The following is a 23,178-nucleotide window of genomic DNA, read 5'->3' as shown; positions in this document are numbered from 1 at the left end:
TCCAACTAACTCAGGTGATGATGAAGATGCTCTCCAAAAAGATCTTGATAGTATGGTTGAGTGGTCACAACAATGGGGCATGCAGTTCAATCCTTCCAAATGTGAAACCATGCATGTCACCAGGAAGAGAAAACCAGGTAAAACATCATATAAAATCCTGGATGTCAGCCTTGAAGAAATCAAACAAATCAAGTATCTTGGGATCAAAATCCAGAATGATCTGCTTTGGAGTGGTCAGACGCATCATGCAACAGTGAATGCAACAGGAGTCTTAAATTTTCTGAGATGCAATTTTCATCATTGTTCAACTTCTGTCAAGGAGAAGTTGTACCTCACCCTTGTTAGGCCACATCTGGAATATACAGCTGCTGCCTGGGACCCATACACAAACAAAAACACTACTTCCACTGAGAGAGTCCAAAGACAGGCAGCCCAATTTATCACAAATACCTATGAGAGAGAAGCGAGTGTTACCCAACTATTGAATTCATTAAAGTGGAACTCCAAGATAGACATGAAGTGCACCGTCTGACCCGTTTTTATAAACTGTTAAATGGTCAGCTTGACATAGACTATCAATCCTACACCAAACCCAAACCTATTAGGAGCAGGCAAGGGCACTCATTTCAATTTGAGATACTAACTACCAAGTCAGATGTGTACAACAATTCATTCTTCCCCCGCACAATTAAAGCATGAAATAATCTTCATCCTACCATAGTCACAAAATCAAACCCAATTAAATTTAAGACAGCTTTTCTTCTTCAAAATCCTCCGTAAGTCCACCCTCTGCCACCTCCAGTTTAAATTCCATGTGGAATATTTTGGAGGACCAAGAACCAAGAACCAAGAGCAGAATTAGGCCATTCAGTCCATCGAGTCTGCTCTGACATTCAATCATGAGTGATTTATTAACCCTCAACCCCATTTCCTGTCTTCTCCCCATAACCTTTGATGCCCTTACTGATACCAAGACCTATCAACTTCTGCCTTAAGTATACCCAATGACTCTGTCTCCACGATTGTCTGTGGCAATGAATTCCACAGATTCATCACCCTATAGCTAAAGAAATTTCTCCTCATCTCTGTTCTAAAGAAATGTCCTTTTATTCTAAGGGTTTGTTCTCTGGTCTCAGACTCTCACTTTACTGGAAGCATCATCTCAACATTCACTCTATCTGAGCTTTTCAATATTCAATAGGCAACATAGAGGGAGTTTTACTCTGCATCTAATTTATATTGTACTTACCCTGTGACATAAGCGAGAAAAAGGGAAGAAGTTAATTTGTTACTGAATCATAGAAACAAACCCAAGGAAGCTATCAGGAAAAACAAGTACAATGGATGAAGCTCAGTGAATAAATGCTCTGCCCTTGCTCATGGGAAACAAGAAGACCTAAACACAGCGTATCAGTCCAAATCCATGTACTAATGGCGTGAAGCTGAAGTTATGTTCGCTGTAGCCACTGACTGGTTGCTGAACAATGCTTCTATCTATCACCCTGTTTTCCCTTTGGACTTACATGTGAAGGTACTCTATCACTCTGACAGTTCCCATTCGTATCTATTCATTTGAATGGATCAATCTCCATTCTTTGGACTTTGGGGGTGGAATTAGACTAGAGTATTAACAAGAAACTGGTCAATATGCTCTCCAATAAGTAGTGGCCAAGGGCAAGTATTTCTCATTGGAAGTTGTATCCATTTTATGTCCTAACGCATGAGAAAAGAATCTTTCCATAGTCCACTGCAAGGAAGCAGAATGGCTTCATTGTAACAAATATCAAAAAATCTTGTGGATAGGACCACACAGCTAGAAAGGAATCCATCCACTTTGCCTAAACAATCCAGTGAAACCAGACTATGTAGGAAATTCCCCAAATAATCTGAAAATCAAAGCTTTGTTTAGTTCATTGCACAAGATATAGACCTCGTGGAGAAATGCTGGGACCTCCCAGTGTAAGTGCAATTTGCACCCACATACCCTCATGGAAATGTGAGTGCAAATGCCACTTCACTGGCTGTATTTGACAGCTTTTTCTCAATTGCACTTAGATGCTGAAATGGTTATGCAATTCTACAAAATTCTCCAGTATATACACTGGAAAAAGTGGCCAAGAAGCTTTATTAGGTTCAATCCAGTGTAAGAGTACCTCCATTTATTAGAATGGAGGAAATACGATGAAAGTGACAAAGGTAAGTGTTTGGTAATGTATGGTTCTTGAATTGTATTTAGTTAAACATTTTTATCTGTTTCTAAATGTTGGTACTTCAAGCTTTTTAGTTATGTTCAATGTATTTTTTTAATTTTTAGTAACTTGGTTAGGTGTTTAAAAGTTTAATGTTTCTGAATGACAAATATTCAGAAACATCTTAAACTTCTGAAAGGTATGACAACAAATTATCAGCATTCACAGCTGTTTTGGAACAGAATTTGCTCTAACTTTCCTTCATGTGTCAGAATTTGTACATACAAAGCCCTATTGGGTCTTGTCAGTGAGAACTGATTTCAACAATGACATCAGTATATTATCCAAAGGTAAGGTTATAGAACTTCAATAAGCAGAGGTTGCAAAAAAAAAAAATGCTGGCTTCCTTCAGGAAGTACAAATTTGGAAATATGTCTCTTCTACAAAAAGAATTTCACTGATATCTCACTACCTGAAGCAGTATATTAGAGGAATGACACATTTCTGTTGAAATCTTTGCCACATTTAACCTATCTCAAAGCTACAAACAAGCTTAGACTCCATAAAATAGAGTTATAGAAAAGTACAGAAGAGGAGCAGGCCTTTTGGTGCACTTGGTTTGTGCTGAATCAATTAAACTGATGGGAACATTGACCTGCATAGGGCCATAGCCCTCCAAACCCCTACCATCCATGTACCTTTCCAAACTTCTCTTAACTGTTGAAATCCAGCTCACATGCACCACTTGCACTGGCAGCTCATTCCACACTCTCACAACCCTCTGAGTGAAGTAATTTCCCCTCAGGTTCACCTTAAACTTTTCACCTTTCACCCTTAACTCATAACAGCTAGTTATAGTCCCACCCAACCTCAGTGGAAAAAGCCCTCTTGCATTTACCCTATCTATACCATTCATAATGTTGTATACCTCTATCAAATCTCCTCTTAATCTTCTACATATTAAGGAATAAAATCCTAATCTATTCAAGCTTTCCATATAACTCAGGGCCTCCAGACCCATCAACATTCTTGTAAATTGTCTCTACATTCTTTCAACCTTATTTACATGTTTTCTGTAGGTAGGTGACCAAAACTGCACACAATACTCCTAATTAGGCCTCACCAACATATTGTACAAATTCAACATAACATCCCATCTTCTGTACTCAATACTTCTGATTTATGAAGGTCAATGTGCTAAAAGGTTTCTTTGCAAGCTCATCAACCTATGATACAGATTTTTGGTTGAAAATCTGTCAGTTCAGTCTTGAATTTCTACACATTGTGCACCTCCATTCCCTTCCTGCATTGCTGTCCTTGACAGCAATGTCCTCCAGCAATGTTTAACTTCTACTGAAACTATAAGAGTCTGAAGAGATTAATTTATATTAAGCATACTTGCAATAAAAGGATCTAGTGCTTTCCCAGCATATATGACAAATAAACTCTTCTTGGGCTTCTAGCCATGTACAGGTATTGATTATAACCAATGCTTAGATGACTAACTCTGCCATCTTCTTCAGGGATGATGCTTGGCCATGTCTAGTCTGGTGGTATTTATACCCCTGTATTTTGTTCCCTCCTCATTGGTTAGTCCTCATCGAATCAGGTTTCAGCTCTCCCACCTGGTTTACAATTGAATTCCAGTTCTTACTTAGAGTGACCTTCATATTTGTTAAACTTCTTTCCCTCTAGTTTTATTACAATGGCTTCCTTTAACAGGCAGACCCAAAAATCATTGGCATGGCACAGTAGCTTTATGCCATCAAAGTCAATCCTATGGTCATTGCAAACAAAGACAAAGGTCTTTGATATTCTTCAAATGACTGTTTATTTTATTATGCAACCATAATAACATTAAAATGGTATTTCTTTAGGGTGAAGAGATTTTGAGAATCTTAAAGATATAAATGATGCTAGAGAAATGCAGATTTTCCTATTTGATGATTTTATATAAATGGAGTGAATATGAGCACAGAACAGAAATCAGTATAGAGCTCATCCATCATACTTGTTGCTGTCTATCTCAGGCACCATTTGATTGACCCACTACTGTTCTTGCAGATATTCCCTCTCTCATTCTCCACATTTTAAACTCCCACTGTTCTGTTGTAGTCCCCTACTTCAACTTACTCTGTGGCTTGGTTACTCAGTTCTAATGCAAATCAAAAGGAGTGCAGTTGCTGGAAGTCTGAAATGAACATTGAAAATGCTAGAAATACTCAAGAGGTCCAGTAGCATCTGTAGGAAGAAAACAGAGCTAATATCTTAGGTCTGTTTCTCTTTTCACAAATGATGCTTGACTACAAAAGATTTTCAGCATTTTCTATTTTTTTACTTCTCTATTCCACTACCTGTTTCCATCTCTGTTCTGTTTGAGTTGTTCACTTTCTCTGTTTTGAGTTGTTCACTTTATCTGTTTTGTTATCTCCTCTTTGCTTGTTTTTTATTTCCTTCTTTCAGGATTTTTCCCCATATATCTCTGTGCTAGCTTTATTCTTTATGTCACTTTGCTCACTTTTTTGTATGGTACTTGGAAAACTTTATCCTGTAGTTAGAACTTCCAAACTATTAAACTTGTTTGCATAGGTTGAGCCAAGTAGCCTTATATTCTTATCTTGCAAGCATTTGTATCTATCTTACCAGTCACCTGAATTACAGAATCCAATTAACTAACCAACTACTGTAACTCAGAATAATCAGAGAAACAGTTATTAGTCAAACACAAAAAATCTGATTGAGATACTCCAAGGCACAACCCATTGACTTTAGAAGTCATTCTAAGATATTTAGAGCTGTCTTAAACACTTCAATCAGTAATATGAAAGATAATTCATTTGTAGATTGATTTCCATATTCTCGGGTGATCACAGTAAGCTTCTGGCAAATTAATGTACTTTTTCTTCTGAATGTAGAAAAATGCAGCAGAGAATTTACGCCCAATAATTCTATTTGCTAACAATCTGATAATGACTACATAATTTAATTCTGTTGATGGTTAAGGAATGTATATTGGCCAGAAACAGAGAACATTCCTCTGGTATCCTTCAAAAGAGACATGGATGAGTACAGAGGGCTTTGGATTAACACCTCCTCTGAAAAGTGCTACATTTTCCAGTGCTGTATCCTTTTACTTCTACTATGTTGCTCAATGAGTAACACTTAAACCCTTAGACCAGGTGCCACCATTAAACCAAGATTTACATCTCTTTGGTTTCCATTCTGAAGATAATAACTGATTTTTGTATCTTTTTGCCAGACATTTCTAAATATGAACAAACAAATCATAAGCAGGAGTTGGCCATTCAGCCCTTCATGCCAGTTTCACTATTAATAAGATGATAGATGATCTAACGTTTATCCTGCATTCCCATCCATCCATGGAAACCTTTCATCCCTTGCCCATCAGGAATTCACCTATCTATGCCTTACAAACAGTATGTTCAAAAATATCCATTTAGGAGGGATATCCTTCAGTGTGACTGGAGCTGACAAATAACTCAGAGAAAAAGAATGATGGCAGATTGTTAGCACTAATGAGAGCAGGCGGATTACAAAAAGCTCAGAGAATAAGAAACAAAATAAGAACAAGCACAAGGTAAGACTAGCTGCAAATATAAAAGGAAATCCACAGAGGTTCTGTAGGCACATGAACAAGAAAAGGGTTAGAATAGGAGATGTATAGATACAAAATTGGGAATCATAGTGAACTGCAAAGATGAGAGAAATAGGAGATATAAATGAGCTATGGAATGATGGGATAGGTGGCTGATGATATGTAATGCAGAGAAATGTAAAGTTTTACATGCATATTGTTACAGGCAATAAATCTAAAGCAACACACACTGCTGGACGAAATCAGCAGGTCAGGTCGCATCTGTGAAGGGAAATAAACAGTTGTTGTTTTGGGCTGAAACCCTTCAATAGACCTTGATTGTTGACTGTTCAATTCCCTGAATAGATGCTGTCTTATCTGTTGAGCTCCCCCAACATGTTCTGTGTGTTGCTCAAGATTTCCAACATCTGCAGAATCCCTTGCGTTACCAATATAATTCTAAAAAAAAGTTGCAAAAACAGAGATCAGTGGTTGGTAAGTTGATGGAGAAGATCCTGAGAGGCAGGATTTATGAACATTTGGAGAGGCATAATACGATTAGGAATAGTCAGCATGGCTTTGTCAAAGGCAGGTCGTGCCTTACAAGTTTGATTGAATTTTTTGAGGATGTGACTAAACACATTGATGAAGGTAGAGCTGTAGATGTAGTGTATATGGATTTTAGCAAGGCATTTGATAAGGTACCCCATGCAAGGCTTATTGAGAAAGTAAGGAGACATGGGATCCAAGGGAACATTATTTTTTGGATGCTGAACTGGCTCGTCCACAGAAGGCAAAGAGTGGTTGTAGATGGGTCATATTCTGCATGGAGGCCGGTGACCAGTGGTGTGTCTCAAGGATCTGTTCCAGGAACCCTACTCTTTGTGATTTATATAAATGTCCTGGATGAGGAAGTGGAGGGATGAGTTGGTAAATTTGCTGATGACACAAAGGTTGGGGGTGTTGTGGATAGTGTGGAGGGCTGTCAGAGGTTACAGTGGGACAGTGATAGGATGCAAAACTGGGCTGAGAAGTGGCAGATGGAGTTCAACCCAGATAAGTGTGAGGTGGTTCATTTTGGTAGGTCAAATATAATGGCAGAATATAGCATTAATGGCAAGACTCTTGGCAGTGTGGAGGATCAGAGGGATCTTGGGGTCCGGCCTTCATCAATTGTGGGTTTGAGTTTAAGAGCCGAGAGTTAATATTGCAGCTATATAGGACCCTGGTGAGACCCCACTTGGAGTACTGTGCTCAATACTAGTTACCTCACTGCAGGAAAGATGTGGAAGCCATAGAAAGGATGCAGAAGAGATTTACAAGGATGTTGCCTGGATTGGGGAGCATGCCTTATGAGAATAGGTTGAGTGAACTCGGAGCGACAGAGGATGAGAGGTGACCTGATAGAGGTGTACAAGATCATGAGAGGCATTGATCGTGTGGATAGTCAGAAGCTTTTTCCCATGGATGGATACATGGAGCTTAGAAAAATAGAGGGCTATGGGTAAGCCTAGGTAGTTCTAAGGTAAGGACATGTTCGACACAGCTTTGTGGGCTGTATTGTGCCGTAGGTTTTCTATGTTTCTATATATATAGTCGTGCAATTCATTACAAGGGATGGTAAGTTGAGAAAGTGACTAAATATAGGTTCAAGGTTCATTTTAGTGTCAATGAAATACATATGAAAAAGTAAAAGAAACAAAACTCGCAGACCCCAGAATCCTCCACCCCTTTCCTGCAGAAAAGAACAGCGATAATTACAATCCCTGTCCCCCCTCACTCGCAGGAAAAAACAGCAACATTAACAATCCCCGACCCCCCTCCCCTCAGAAAAACAGCAACAATAGAATCCTCAACCCGCTCACTCACAGAAAAAAACAGCAACAATAACTATCTCTGACCCCCCTCCCCACAGAAAAACATCAACAAAAACAGGGTTGACCCCTCCCCATCTGCTTCCACTGTTCCAGTCAGTCTGACCTTGTCCATCCCTTCTTTGCTCCTGTTATGGTACTTTGGAATTCCCAGGAATCTGTTGCTAACTCCCACCCACCCTGCACTCCCATCTGCTGACACTCGGGTTAAGCTGTTGTCACCTGGCTTGATTATACCACAGCCCCTGCAACTCCTCACACTGCCAGCAAAAAAATTCTGCTTCCAGTCCACTCAGTCCATCTCTATGGCCACCATACTGCAACTCTATAGACCTCCCTTAGACCTTCAGACATAGTGCCACTGTTGGTTCTGCTTCTTCACTGACTGCCTGCTTCTACCCTCAAAGCACAGGCTGATCCCACCCCACAAGTGCTGAAACCTTTGTTTCTGCCTTTGCCCCCCCCCCCCCGAGCCCATCTAAGCAGCTTCTTATACACCCCCTCAACTCCCTCCCTTACCTCTGTGTCCTGCCACCTTCATCCCACACAGTTCAACCAGCACTGACCTCAGCCTCATTGGTTTAAACCTCTCGCCTGCTTTCAACCTCCAGTCTCCCTGTCTACCCTGTTGTGAGATTGGTCTCTGTTCATCCCTTCTGTGAGTGATGTAGGCTTGGGAATTAGAAATTGGTGCTCAATTTTGCAGATTAAAGAACAACAGATTACAAATTAACACAGTACAGAGCACAGACATTTAGGAGTGGATGTATGGACAAAGGGGGCAAATGCTAACTTAACTTTAGAGTCGCAGGTTTGAAATACCTTTGTGTAATGAAATAATTTTTACTACATGGAAAGGAATTTTATCCAAACATTTTGTAAATGTAATCAAGTTCACACTATGAATTCATTGGAAGGCATGGAGATGAGAGTCCAGGACTTAGTGTTACTGGCCAATGTAAGACAGAGTTGCTTGGACATATGCATTGGAGTCAGGTGATGTTCACTGGGACTTCACTGGCATAAAGTTCATCTGTAAATCATGTGTTCCTGAAGCAGGTCATACTAAGATGTTCTTAAAGGTAAGCTGCCTTTCCTGTGGCCCAGTGATCTGAAGTTCAATACCAGTAATTTTTGTAGTCAGCCATTCATCCCACACCAGTTCGCTGTTGGTGTCTGCATCTTCATATCATCAGATCTGAGCTAGAATACCCTCTGTCTTCTATGGGCAGGCCAATTCTGAATCCAAATGACCATGCATCCCATGCATCTTAACCTTCTGGATGAGCCTCCCATGAGGGACCTTGTCACACCTCTTACTAAAATTCATGTAACCCCAATCTAGAAATCCAATAAGGAATTCCAAATGAACTCCTATTCTGCAAAGATCATAGGGGATATGGAACTCACTTGTCTACGGAGTGACTAAAGAAGGTAAAGGAATCACAATTAAGGGGAGAGTGGACAAATAAATGAGAAAGAATGAAAGGTTTGCTCTGTCATTAAATAACTATACCTTAAACTGTATTCCCACCTATCCAAATAACCTTTCACCTTCTCACTTATCAAGAATCCATCTAAAACTGTGAAGAATGCAGGATGGGGAAGAAGAAGCTATTTCCTGGAATTTAGAATTTTAAAAGGAGGAAGGTAATACAGGTCAACCTTCTATAATCCAGCACCATTGGGACCTGAGGAGTGCAGGATTAGTGAAAATGCCAAATTACAGAAGGATCACATTAAGCAATAGCTAACTGCCTCATCATACCTTTAAAATATCATGTAAATCAGTACAAGTTAGATAACAATGAAACAGAAATATTATATTAGTATCAGGTGAAATGTTAATAAAGTAATATTCTGTACAGGCACAGATAAAATAAAGGGTACAGGTAAGTGTACGGGAATTAATTTATACAGGACAGTTGAGCACTTCCGCCTCTTCAGTGAGACGTTTAATATACCTCCAGGCAAAGTTACATGTCCCCAAGTGTGGGGTTGTCAGGATCATCAACAGCTTCATCTTGAAAAATAAATGAAGCATCAGGAACTGGTGCTGAAACTGGCAAAACAGTTTCTTCAAAAACTGTTGATGGTGGCAGCACATCTGGGTGAGCAGAAGCAGAAGTCGGAGAAAGGAGGTCTCCTACACACCACATTTCATGTGACTTCCAGGCAGCTGGGGATTTGGTGCTGGGCTCTTCCCTCTTTACTCGCAGCTACTGAGGGAATCCTTGTTTGTTTCTTTTCCTCCACTTAGTAATACGCTTAAGTTCAGCGGGTCGCCACATCTGATCTGAGGTTGTAGGCAAAAGAGAACGGAGCACCAGCCGGGCAATGCCGGAGGGTAGTGCACAACTGCCGGCAGTTGGGCAAGAAGGTGGATCGACCCAGCAAGTGCCAGCTCACCCGCCGCTGGTGGGTGAGATGGGTGGGTGCCATGCGGCCGCACCTCACGCAAATGATATTATTAAATGCAGGAAAACAAGCGGGAATCGCCTGCCTGTGCTTACAAGAGTGGGCCATGTGCCAACATGTGAACAGATCTAGCGCAACCAAAACAATGAACAGCAGATTGGTACAGTAGCCTGAGAAATTTGAAATTACGGTTGCACGGAAATTCTGAAATCAGTGCCAGATTATCAAGGGAACCGGATTACAGGTAGTCGGATTAGTGAAGGTTGACCTGTACTGAATTTATAGAGAATCTAAGGTTGACCACACTTGGAGTACCATGTCCCATGCTCATCTCCAAACCTCAGGATAGACTCCTCAGTAAACCGCAAACTCTGAGTAAGAAATCTTGCTGTTTTATGCCTTCAGAAGTGGTGTCTGGAAAGGTGATAATGAAAAATTAGGAAGCATCATTTCAAGTTACAGGATAATTAGAGGACACAAGTAGATACCAGTAAAAGGCTGGTAGAGGATTGATGAAATGAAGCTTAAGAAGGGTGCCACACCTCCTCTCATCCAAAGGGCAGGTAGATGTTTAGTTGGGGAGATTTTCCACCATTACAGTGTTCATTAAATTCTGCTCCATTTTGGTGGAATTTACAACACTGGTTTTGTAGTCTGGAGGGTTATCAGAAGGCTACAACAGGACATCGATAGGATGCAAAACTGGGCTGAGAAGTGTCAGATGGAGTTCAACCCAGATAATTGTGAATTGGTTCATTTTGGTAGGTCAAATTTGAAGACAGAATATAGTATTAAAGTTAAGACTCTCGGCAGTGTGAAGAATCAGAGATATCTTAGGGTCTGTGTCCATAGGACACTCAAGGCTGCTGCATAGGTTTACAGTGTTGTTAAGGCGTATGGTGTGATGGCCTTCATCAACTGTGGGATTGAGCTTAAGAGCTGTGAGGTAATGTTACAGCTATATAAGACCTTGGTTAGACCCCACTTGGAGTACTGTGTTCAGTTTTGGTCACCATACTGCAGGAAGGATGTGTATACTATAGAGTACAGGATGTTGCCTGGATTGGAGGACATATCTTATGAGAATAAGTTTAGTGAACTTGGCCTTTTCTCCTTGGAGTGACAGAGGATGAGAGGTGACCTGACAGAGGTGTATAAGATGATGAGAGGCTTTGATAATGTGGATAGCCAGAGACTCTTCCCCAGGGTTGAAATGGCTAACACAAGGGGGCACAGTTTTAAGGTTTTTGGAAATAGGTATAGAGGGGACATCAGAGGTAAGTTTTTCACACAGAGAGTGGTGGGCGAATGGAATGCATAGCGAAGATGGTAAAGGCAGATACAATAGGGTCTTTTAAGAAACTCTTAGATTGGTACATGGAGCTTAGAAAAATAGAGGGCTATGCAGTAGGGAAATCCTAGGCAGTTTCTAGAGTAGGTTACATGGTCGACACAACATTGTGGGCCGAAAGTCCTGTAATGTGCTGTAGATTTTGTATGTTTCTATACTCTATAACATCACCAACCCCCTCCCCACGGAAAAAAACAGTAACAATACAATCCCTGACCCCCTCGCTCACTGAAAGAACAACAATAACAATCTCTGACCCACTCCCCACAGAAAGAAACAGCAATACAATTCCCAACCACCTCACTCGCAGTAAAAAGCAGTGACAATAGCACTGCATCCTCAACCCTCCCCTGCAGAAAAAACAGTTACCAACCCCCTCACTTGCAAAAATGAACAGCGACAGTGGCATCAAAAAACCCCTAGCTCTCACCCATACACAAAGAACTTACAGATCACCCACCCGCCAATCAGCCACAAGAAAGAAAACACCGAAAAACTGAAGGAGACCAATATAGAGTACAGTCCAATCACATAAATTTCAGAATTCACACCTGGTCCAAGTGGTGGCCCCTTTGGGAGTGATCATTCACACTCTGGCACTGTTGGAACCTTAAAGTTTATAAATAGTGGCTTAGAATTCAAAAGTCATGAGTAAGCCTTATGAAACACTGGTTCATACTATATCCAGCTCTAGGGTCTGAACCTTGAAAGGATGAAAGCACTTTAGAAGAGGCATAGTTGATGATTTACCAAAATGATTTTGGAGTTGAAGCTCTTTGGTAATGTGGCTGGATTGTAAATACTGTGTTTGTTTTTAAGAACAGAGGAGATAGCAGGAAGATCAGATAGAGGTATTTAAAGTTTAAATCTAGTGAGTATTTGAGTCTGAAATTCACTTCCAGGGTTAGTAGTAAAGGATGATTCAATTATAATGTTCAGAAAAGGATATAAAGGGAAAGAGTTTAGAGTTGTGGGGAGAGAGCAGGAACCAGGACTCGCTTAATTGCTCTAAAGTAGAGCCACAATGGACTTGAAGGCTCTCCTATGGTATTACCATTCTATGATTCTGTGAACTCAGTGTTGTCTTGCTATGCATCACAATGAATTACATGACTGTTCTATTTTCAGATGGAGAAATTGTATCAAAACCAATGGTATTGTTTTTGGGACCTTGGAGTGTTGGAAAATCCACCATGGTCAACTATCTCCTTGGACTGGATGAGACTGTCTACCAGTTGTATACAGGTACAGAAAGGCAATATAGAGAATATTAAATATTTGGGTGATGGACAATAAAGATTGCTTTAACATTAAGTTCTTGACCAGGAACACAGCCAAAGGGACAGATATATTTATACTCCTATCTTAGGCTTCCCATGCCCCAAGCATCTCAGATTCAGATTTATTTATCATGTATCTATTGAAACATACATTGAAATGTGTTGTTGGTGTTAACAATCAACACACCTAATACCTAAGGATGTGCTGGGGATAGCCTACAAGTGTCGCCACACTTCCGATCCAATATAGCATGCCCAAAACTTATTAACTCTTACTACGATAAATACCATTTACTAGTTAAACAAAATATAGCTCATTCATTACTCCAGATTAGCAAGATAATTTCTTTTAGGAGCTAGGTCACTATGTAGGAATGTGGATTTAAAGTAATCAATTGATGATTGATAGAAAGATCACTTGGGAGCTTACGAATTAGGAGGTAGTCAGGACTATTGCATGCACACTGCTCCACTGTATGTGCAGAAGTTTCTCTCCGCAGCTTTGTGTGCTCAATATATGATCCTCTGCTTTTTTCAAATTCAGATTTGGAATCTGATTCTTATTTATTTATCAAAACATACAGTGAAATGTGTCATTTGTATTAGCAACCAACACACTCAAAGATGTGATGGGGGCAGTCCACAAGTGTCACCACACATTCTGGTACCAACATAGTATGCTCACAATGCTAGGCAGAGTAACACAGAACACAAATAACAAGCCCCATTCCTCCCTCCTTCCTATCCACCAACCCAAGCTCATACACCGACCTCTAAACCCAAGATAGGCCATCTTTGGCCTTCAGCGTACAGTACTCATGGATTCACAAACAATGGGTCCCGACTTCCCCAGCAGACTCGCAGGGATTCGCAGACTTGGGGTCCTGGTCATTGGACCTCAACCTCTGGAAATCCAATAGACCTTCGAGTTTCCATCTATATGCTTTCCCTGCAGACCTCACCCAGAATAGTTTTTCTAGTTCAGCAAAAAATTGGAATGATTGTGTGTGATAGAAGAATGGCTTCTTTGGCAAGGGCAATAGGGTATGTAGTAAAAATCAGAAAAATAAGAGTTGATGTGCAAGGGTAACTGAATGAAGGAGCAGGCTTTGAGTGTCAAATGATCTCTGCTGCCTAATTTTTCTGTATTTTCTATCTATCCATTAGGCGCAGAGCCAACTACAACAGAATTTACTGTACTCACACATGGAAATAAGATACGGACTGTGGAAGGAATTGTCATGGCTGCCGATAGTGCTCGATCATTTTCCCCTTTAGAAAAATTCGGGCAGAACTTTCTAGAGAAACTTGTTGGCATTGAGCTCCCACACAAGCTGCTAGAACGAGTGACTATTGTGGACACCCCTGGAATCATTGAAAACCGTAAACAGCAAGAGAGAGGTACTGTATACAACTTATAAAACTATAATAACTGCTTACAAATCATATTGCAAGCTGAGTAGGAAACTGGGGATTTTGTGAGCTGGGGAAGGAGAAGTAATTTAGAGTTAAACTAAGAAGATTAAATTAAATTATATGGCTTAATTACATAAAAGCTTAAATTACATTTCTAAAACCACAATTAGAAATGGATATACAGGAAGCATGTTTCATCTGCAGTAAGTCTACAACCCAAGGAACTTTCATTCTGAGTTGGACTCTGACATGTAAGTGAAAAATTGTTGTTCAGTTTGATCCAAGTCATGCCTTGTTGATTAGATAATGGTTTAGATTTGTTTAGTTGTCAAGGACATAAGCAAGTCTGTGACTCAAGCAGGCAGAGGAGCCCATAAATAGAATGGTGGAAGAAACTTAGTCTTTGACTTACATTGTCCAACCGGTACAGGGTATTTGCCACGAGTTGGGTGATAATATGGACTGCAAGGGTTAGGTGGGGGTGGAATAGGAAGTTTAACCAGAACATTGTTTATTGAAAATTGGAAATTGATTATGAATATGTAGTTGATATTACAGAATGAAGGATAGATAAAAGTCTCTACAATTATAGCTGTAGATTGTTTTGCCCATTTATTGTTGAAATTAAGGACTTCTTTTCCTTCAGTTGCAGAAACTTTCAGAGTATAAAAGGAACTGTTCAATTATTGTGGTCCACAAAATTAAAAGCACTACATGGAAGTGTTTCATTGAGGAATAGAATGGTTAAGTGTAAATTTTGTCATGATCTTCTGTGGCATTGTCAAATGGCTGCATTTGACTGGCAAGGCAATAGCAATGGATAGGGGTGAAGGGGAAATGGAGAATGAGAAATACAGAGTAGTTTAAATGCACCCATGGGGAAAATCCTCTTGGCCATCTTGCCAAAGATTCATTCAGTTCACTTTGGCAAGAACTTCTGTTCTTGTATGAACTAATCTGATCTGAGTAAAGTACATTGCTAGACTAGGGAAACAAAAGTTCTTGAGATCCTACCAAAGGAGTTCGTGTAAATTATACAATTATATTTTTAAATAGTGTAAATATTAGAAAAGGATTTTCATCAATTCCCCAAACATTTGAGGATTTACATCTGCTCCACAAGCTTGACTCAAGGATGTACATCTCCTGTGAAGCATAGTTTTGCAAATGGTTCTGGTTACCGCATTATAAGGAGGATGTCAAGGCTTTGGAAAGGGTATGGAAGAGGCTTACTCAGATCTTGCTTGGATTAGAGGACATGTGCACAAGTAGTTGCACAAACTTGGATTGTTTTCTCTGGAGCAGCAGAAGCCAAAGGAGATCTGATAGAGGTTTATAAGATTATAAGAGGCATAGAGTCAACAGTATCTTTTTCCCAGAACTGAAATGTTCAATACCAGAGGGTACGCATTTAAGGTGAGGGGTAATTTTAAAGGAGATGTGAGGGGCAAGTTTTTTTTACACACAGAGTGGGGTTGCCTGGAATGCTCTGCCTGAGTTGGTGGTAGAAGCAGTATGGTGAACTACATATACCTGCCTGGACACGCCCCCTGCTGACTGCTCCTGTGGCTCCTCCAACAGACCCCGGTATAAAGGCGATTGAGTGCCTGAGCCTGGCCCTCAGTCTCCAGGATGTAGTATGGTGGTCAACTACTGCTTGTTCTTTCTTCCAGTCAATAAAAGCTGATATCTCGCCTCACGTCTGAGAGAGCTATTGATGGTGCATCAAGCAGATACATTAGAGACGTTTAGATTGTGAATGTGAGGAAAATGGAAGGAGCTGGACATTGTGTAAGCAGAAGAGATTAGTTAATGCTATTTGATTACTAATTTAATTGTTCAATACAACATTTTGAGCTGAAGGACCTGTCCTGTGTGGTACTGTTCTATGTACCATGATTATTAACCTGAGCTTTTCTATGTACAATATTAAAGTAATGTTCCATTTTTTTCTACTTTTTAAAGGTTATCCTTTCAATGATGTTTGCCAGTGGTTCATTGACCGAGCGGACCTCATATTCGTTGTGTTTGACCCTACAAAGCTAGATGTTGGATTGGAATTAGAAATGCTCTTCCGTCAGTTGAAAGGTCGTGAATCCCAAATCAGAATAATTCTAAACAAGGCTGATAATGTAGCCACTCAAGAACTAATGCGAGTCTATGGAGCTCTCTTCTGGAGCTTGGCACCATTAATCAATGTCACTGAACCACCAAGGGTCTATGTTAGCTCTTTCTGGCCCTATGAGTACCAACCTGATACAAATCAAAATCTCTTTCTGAAAGAGGAGGTCTCCCTACTGGAGGATCTTAATCAAGTGATTGAGAACAGGCTGGAGAACAAAATTGCTTTTATCCGCCAGCATGCAATACGTGTGCGCATTCATGCCCTTCTTGTGGACCGGTACTTGCAAACTTTTAAAGACAAAATGACCTTCTTCAGTGATCCGGAACTGGTTTTTAATGAAATACTGGATGAACCAGACAAATTTTACATCTTTAAATCCATCTTGGCTAAAACAAATGTCAGCAAGTTTGACCTTCCCAATCCTAGCGTCTACAAAGATTTTTTTGGCATTAATTCTATCAATAGTTTCAAATTGTTATCTGCACATTGCTCCTACATGGGAGGGTGTCTGCTGGAGAAAATCGAGCGCATCATCACCCATGAGCTTCCTGCTTTGCTGGGAGCGATCTCCGCTGGGAAAAACCCATCCCTTTCATCCTGTGACATCACGGGATGTGGAGAAACACCAAAAAACCGATACAGAAAGCCCTGATCAAGGAGCTTGTAAATTATTTATGGGTGAAATAGCTTATGTCTTATGTGTCTGAGAAACCATGGTTCATTAACCCTTTGAGAACTGAACTTTCAGAATTCAAGCACCTATTGTATTCCTTGAGGACATTAAGAAGTACCTGTACATAAGACATACTTTTCAACAAACATCATTCAGTGTGCAAAGATGCACCAACCTGGTCACTTTTGATACAGTTTAGAAAAGTTTATAAAGCGCTCAGAGGGTTAATTTATTTTGCAATGTAGCAAGTGATTAGTCCCATGATGCATGTTTAGCTAGAGTTTTGACAGCATTTCTGCAATGTTTGGAGCATGTTGACTATCAGTTCTTGCTGGTGCTAACATTTGTTCTTGTATCTTTCTCATTGTCCTTCTCCTTTTTAGTTATTTCTCATCACTTTGAACTGTCTAAAATGTAGCTCCACATTCACCTAACCTCCCTTCCAGTTAGTTTCACTTTCTTCACCATCCCATATTTATGAATAATTTTGAACTTGATCACAAAACCATTCACAGATATTGCTGAGAGATACAGAGGTTGTAAAAGTTTAGCTTTTGAGTGGTCTTGCTCTCCATTCAGAGTCTCACTGGCTAATATTATTGGTTCCATTGCCAAATCACACAGAACAAAATTTTTAAAAAAGAAAATCAATTGTAAAGTGAGAAGTGGTTTTAAATCATTGTTGGTTATACAAGGGCTGGTTACAAAACACATTGGTTCACAATCCATAAAAACCTTTAAATTGTTTCATGAAACAGATTAGTATCGCAGATTATAATAATCTTACAAACTATTCAACCAATCATCTCTTTCTCTTGCTCATTTTTTCTTCACTGTATTTATATGATGTTCAACATACTTTGGTACAACAGATATAGAGACAAAAAGATTATTTATAAATAGTTCTTGTGATAGGGACTTACAAGTCACCTTAAATGGGAATTTTTCTAGGAACACAATACTATGCTGTTTTGATATTGTAAGAGCATTTTGCATTGACATCATTAGAACTTATTTCTTCACTTTCTTTGAGATATGAAGTCTTTCAGATCAGAATGCAATAACCACTTAAGAGGTAATTAAAGGAAAGTTAAGTTTAGAGTGAAAGGTGTAAATCCTGTAAGCATAAATGCTTCACACTTATTTAATAGCACAGCCAAAATGACACTTACCTCCAGACAATAAATTGCTTCATCACTTGTTTGTTCTTCATGTTCTTTTTTCTAAAAGCTTTCTTGTGTATTTTGCCCTGTTTCTGGAGCCATTCATGTAGTTTTCCAAAACAACTATTTTTGTCTTTGGGTGGAAATGCCTCTCCACCTCCGTTTAATACATTTTGAACAGAATACTGAAATCAATAAATTTCTCCAATCAGAACAGTTTACAGTACAAGTGTGTGTGCTAACAGGGAAAGAGAAGAGCTAATGAGACAACTAATGAAAGGGTGCACCTTTGAATATTTATAAAATAAAACAAGATTTGAAATAAATATATATATATGCCTGAACATTATTTATTAATGACATCCATGGTTTCCTTTCTAATTGTTGGAAATGGCATTGGAGGAATTTGATCCTCACCCACACATAAATCCTTGATTTCATAAAAATAATTTGACTTCCTTAGTGCATTATTTACTGTCAGCTATATTTCAAAGGCCAAGAACATAACTTGGTAGCTGGCCAGCGTAAATTGGTCATTTAACTATATATAAAATTGAGGGGTATGGTAGGGTAGACTGCAGGAAACTGTTCCCAGTATCAGAGGTAGATAAAATTAGAGGGTATAGATTTAGGGAAAGAGGAAAGAGATTTAGCGGAGATATGATGGGGACCTTCTTCACCAAGTGAAAGTACTTGGAATACATTTTCTGATAGAGTGGTTGAAGTAGGGTCATTAATAGTATTTAAGAAGTGTTTAGATGAGCACTTGAATCACATGGGCATAGGGTACTCTGGACCAAGTACTGGGTGATGAGATTAACACAGGAGGTTGGAATGGAACAGAGAGGCCAAAAGGTCTGTTTCCAAATTGTATGATTCCATGATTTTCCAAGGACTGCAGTATGCAATTGGCCTTTCTTGGTGAAATGTCACTATATAACTTAAACAATGGTAATTTTGATGGGTAGCTATGGTGTAATTGACAGCACTTTTACCTCTGGATCAACAGGTTCTGAGATTTAGACCCACTCCAGAGATTTGAGGCTGACCTTTTGGCTAAGCTTATAGTCTTAGAACTTCGTGATAGTAGAGTGTAACTAATAATGTCCTATTACAGAGACTCCATAGCACCTTCTAGGGATAGAGAGTGAGATATATGGTATATTTTATATTATTGCTCATAACTTGTGGATCTTGGTGTAAACTCAACGACATTGGCCTTATAGGATTGGGTGAGTGACTAAAGCCATTAGAATTGGAGGGGTTGGGGAAGAGAGGGAGAGAGAGAGAGAGAGAGAGGGGAGAGGGAGGGAGAGAGAGAGAGGGGAGAGAGAGAGGGGAGAGAGAGAGAGAGAGAGCGAGGGGAGAGGGAGGGAGAGCGAGAGGGGGAGAGAGAGAGAGAGAGGGGGGGGGAGAGAGGAGGGGGAGAGAGAGAGAGAGAGAGAGAGAGAGAGAGAGAGAGAGAGATGTACAGTACTGGTTGTAACCTGTGAAAGGTCTGTGCTTTGGTAACTCTTTTACAGGGAAACCTGGTATTACATTACAATTTGGAGAATACCCAAATCCAGAGATGCAAAACACAGGCTATTAATATTCTAGAACTGATTGCATAACTACATGGTGCTTGCAAGAAGTGTTGACAATTGGAAACATATTGGGACACTATGGATACTGCCATAAGTTTAATGGATAGAAAATTGTTAGGAAGGAATTGAAATTAAATTAACCCTTTCATGCAGTCTTTCAGATTTTGTCTTTTTCTATGAATTAATATTGGGAAGTTGGTGATAAGAAAAACTTGTTTTTCTTTAGGTAGAGAACAAACACAATGTATGAAATTTGGAAACAGCTGGTTTAATAGGACAGGAGGCAATAAACTGAATAAATGATGGAACCCCTTGATAGCAGAGAGACAACTGAATAGAACAGTTTATGGCTAGCTGGTGAAACCTTCTTATTATTTCAGATTTAACATAACTTAAATGACATTTTTAATGGGTTGAACCTGAATCTTGAGATTCATATTTTATATTTTATTGCTGGATTGCTTCAGAGTTAAAACCTAAAATCACAAAGCTTGGAAATATCCAAAAATAAAACTTCGAACTTTTGTATTTCACTCCAGAGCTATGGAATAAATCAAAGAGCAGTTTACTTTTGATTCGTAATTTTCATAGGCCCGTCTAATAAAGCTCATGTTGAAACATCTCACTTTGTTCTTGCTTTTTCTCAGTGTCTGAAATGTTTTTGCACTTTCAATCTGTCCAAACTTATTTCATTGTATCATTTGTTTCCTTTGAAGTCCCAAAGGTGGTAGGCTTCCTATAAATGTTTCTTTATTGAGTACTGAAACATCTTGCATGTATCATGTTTCCTGAGAAACTTCTACTTAATCTTGGCATTTTCATAAAGTTTCTTAAGAATGTGTTTTGTTTTATATGGTTACAAAAATACATTTTTAAACAAAATAATCCAGTGCTTAACCCCTAAGGAACTCCATGGAGAAATGCCAGAAACCTTATAATTATAATCTTTGAACTGACACTTCATTTGCTAGATATGCTGTGAGTTCAGTTCACATTAGAGTACCAATCTCAGCTGAAGTAATTGAGCTACAATGAGAAGCTTCATTTCCTAGGATGGGTGAGGTGACTTCAGTCAGGATTCAGGTTTGAGATCTTCTCTGTATTAACTTGAATATCTGCTTTCATATCAACTGAATTGTCACTAAGGTTTAAGTAACAGAGGGAGGAAGGACCTATGAGTTTATCTCATAACAGAGAAAAAAATACGTAGAAAGTAATGCTTTTATAGTGCCTGAATTTGCATGGGTTCATCCCCCACCCTTCATTTAATTCTGGCAAGAGATAATTATATCTCTGGGAAAAGGAAAACAGGATTGCACTGATCATTTGCCAGCATTATATTGATATTTTAGGACATTACCACAGAACTTCTACAATATCCTGAGAATCCAGAATGAGGAATTAAAATTAAAATAAGAGGTATTTAAAATCTTATGATGAATTTCACTCATACTACAAGCCACACAGTACAGCATTAGCTCTCTTCTCACTAAATATGACAATATGCCATGAACCATCTAAGATATTTTATCACCAATTACTCTGGAACACAAAATAGAAAACTTCACATTCAGTGGCCACTTTACTAAGTATCTCCTGTACCTAATAAAGTGGCCACTGAGTGTATGTTCATGGTCTTCTGCTGCTGTAGTCCATCCATCTAAAGGTTTGACGTGTTGTGCATTCAGCAATATTCTTCTGCACACCACTGTTGTAATGAGTGGTTGCTTGAGTTGCTGCCGCCTTCCTGTTATCTAGAATCAGTTTGGCCATTCTCCTCTGACCTCTCTCATTAACAAGGCATTTTCATTCACAGAGCTGCCACTCACTAGATGCCTTTTGTTTCTTGCACCATTTTCTGTAAACTCTAGAGACTCTTGTGTATGAAAATCCTAGAAGATCAGCAGTTTCTGAGATACTCGAAACACCCCATCTGGCACCAACAATCATTCCATGGTCAAAGTCACTTATTTCTTCCCATTCTGATGTTTGATCTGCTTGACCATGTCTACATGCTTTTATCAATTGAACTGCTGCCAGATGATTGGCTGATTAGATATTTGCTTTAACAAGCTGGTGAACAGGAGGCCATTTAGTGTATAATTCCCCAGCTGGTATTGAAAATAGCATTTTCTATATTAAATGCTAATATGCAAAATTATGATTCCAATTGAAGTAAAATTTGTGAGCAGGAAATGCTTTCCATTTTTAATAATGCCTGTGTGTATTTATATTGCCTTTAAGTAGATAGTTTTAATGTTGCCCCTCAACTGACTGTCAGATCTTCAACAGTCCATCACAGTGCCTTCTCCAAGGGTAGAAAGTCTCAACATACCTGAACTATTCATATGCACCTATTGGCAGCAACCACAGAGTCTAACTATAGTCATTAGTCATAGAGCTGTTTACGTCAGAAATGAGAGTTTTAGACTCCCGTTCTCTGGGAAAAATACTGTGTATCTACTCTATCTTTACCTATGCCCTTATAATCTAATAAGCCTCTATTAAATCATCCCTCAGTTTCAAAAGCTCCAGTGAGAACAAACCCAGCCTATCCAATCTCTCTTTGAAACTGGAGCACTGTGTTGTAGACATCATGCACAACTTCAGGATTGAAGGACGTCCATTTAGAACTTAGTCAGAGGGTGGTAAATCTGTGGAATTTGTGGCCACAAGCAGCTCTGGAGGCCAAGTCATTAGGTGTATTTAAGGCAGAGATAGGTAGGTTCCTGATTAGCCGGGGCATCAAAGGGTATGGGGTGAAGGCAAGGGAGTGGGGATGACTGGAAGAATTGGATCAGCCCATGACTGAATGGTGGGGCAGACTCGATGGGCCAAATGGCCTACTTCTGCTTCCATATCTTATGGTCTTATTATTCACTTTCTAATGTGACCACATCCTTCCTGTAGTATAGCAAACCGAACTGTACAAGTATATCCTAACCAGTGTTCTGTACAGCAGTAACTTGTCTTGACCTATGAAGGCAAATATGCCAAATGCCACTACTCTATCCACCTCTATCACCATTTTCAGAGAACTACTAACTTTCACCCAAGGTCTCTCTATACATCAGTATTCTTAAGACCCAAGGCATTTACTGTAAATATCATGCCAGTATTTGACATTTTGGTATCTCACACTTGTTTGGATTGATTAACTTCTATCTTTTTCTACTCAGCCCAACTTCCCAGCTGATCTGTGTCTCTCTGTTCTTAACAACACTCTTCATTATCTATGACTTCATCAATTTTCATGTCATCAGCAAACTTGTTATGACTTCCTTTGAAGTCCTTTACCACGCTTTTCCTATTGAAATTCATGCTTGCCTGGAATCCTGCATTCCACCTTCAGTAAAAGTGATACCAATCCAAACCTGAACCAGACTTTTACTACTTCACATCCAGAATATTTGTCAGGCAAATAAAATCACATTGTTCCTCAAAATTGTTCCTTGAATGCCAGATGAAATGTGATAGTCTTTGGGGTAACTGCAAGGTCTGTGTCTTT

General features: G+C 39.4%; 1 protein-coding gene across 1 annotated transcript in view; it reads left to right on the top strand.

Moving 5' to 3' along the window:
• srl (sarcalumenin) overlaps positions 1-16,900 on the top strand; it is a 52,293-nt gene extending 35,393 nt beyond the window's left edge. Inside the window, exons 7-9 of the mRNA XM_059978803.1 lie at positions 12,556-12,672; positions 13,875-14,108; positions 16,089-16,900. Coding sequence (XP_059834786.1) covers positions 12,556-12,672; positions 13,875-14,108; positions 16,089-16,900 — 1,163 coding nt within the window. The remainder of the gene's footprint in view (positions 1-12,555; positions 12,673-13,874; positions 14,109-16,088) is intronic.
• Positions 16,901-23,178: the final 6,278 nt, after the last annotated feature.

Source organism: Hypanus sabinus, chromosome 9, assembly GCF_030144855.1.
Source record: "Hypanus sabinus isolate sHypSab1 chromosome 9, sHypSab1.hap1, whole genome shotgun sequence".
Lineage (NCBI taxonomy): Eukaryota > Metazoa > Chordata > Chondrichthyes > Myliobatiformes > Dasyatidae > Hypanus > Hypanus sabinus.
Note: the sequence above shows the minus strand (reverse complement) of the source record. Positions and strands in the feature narration are given on the sequence as shown.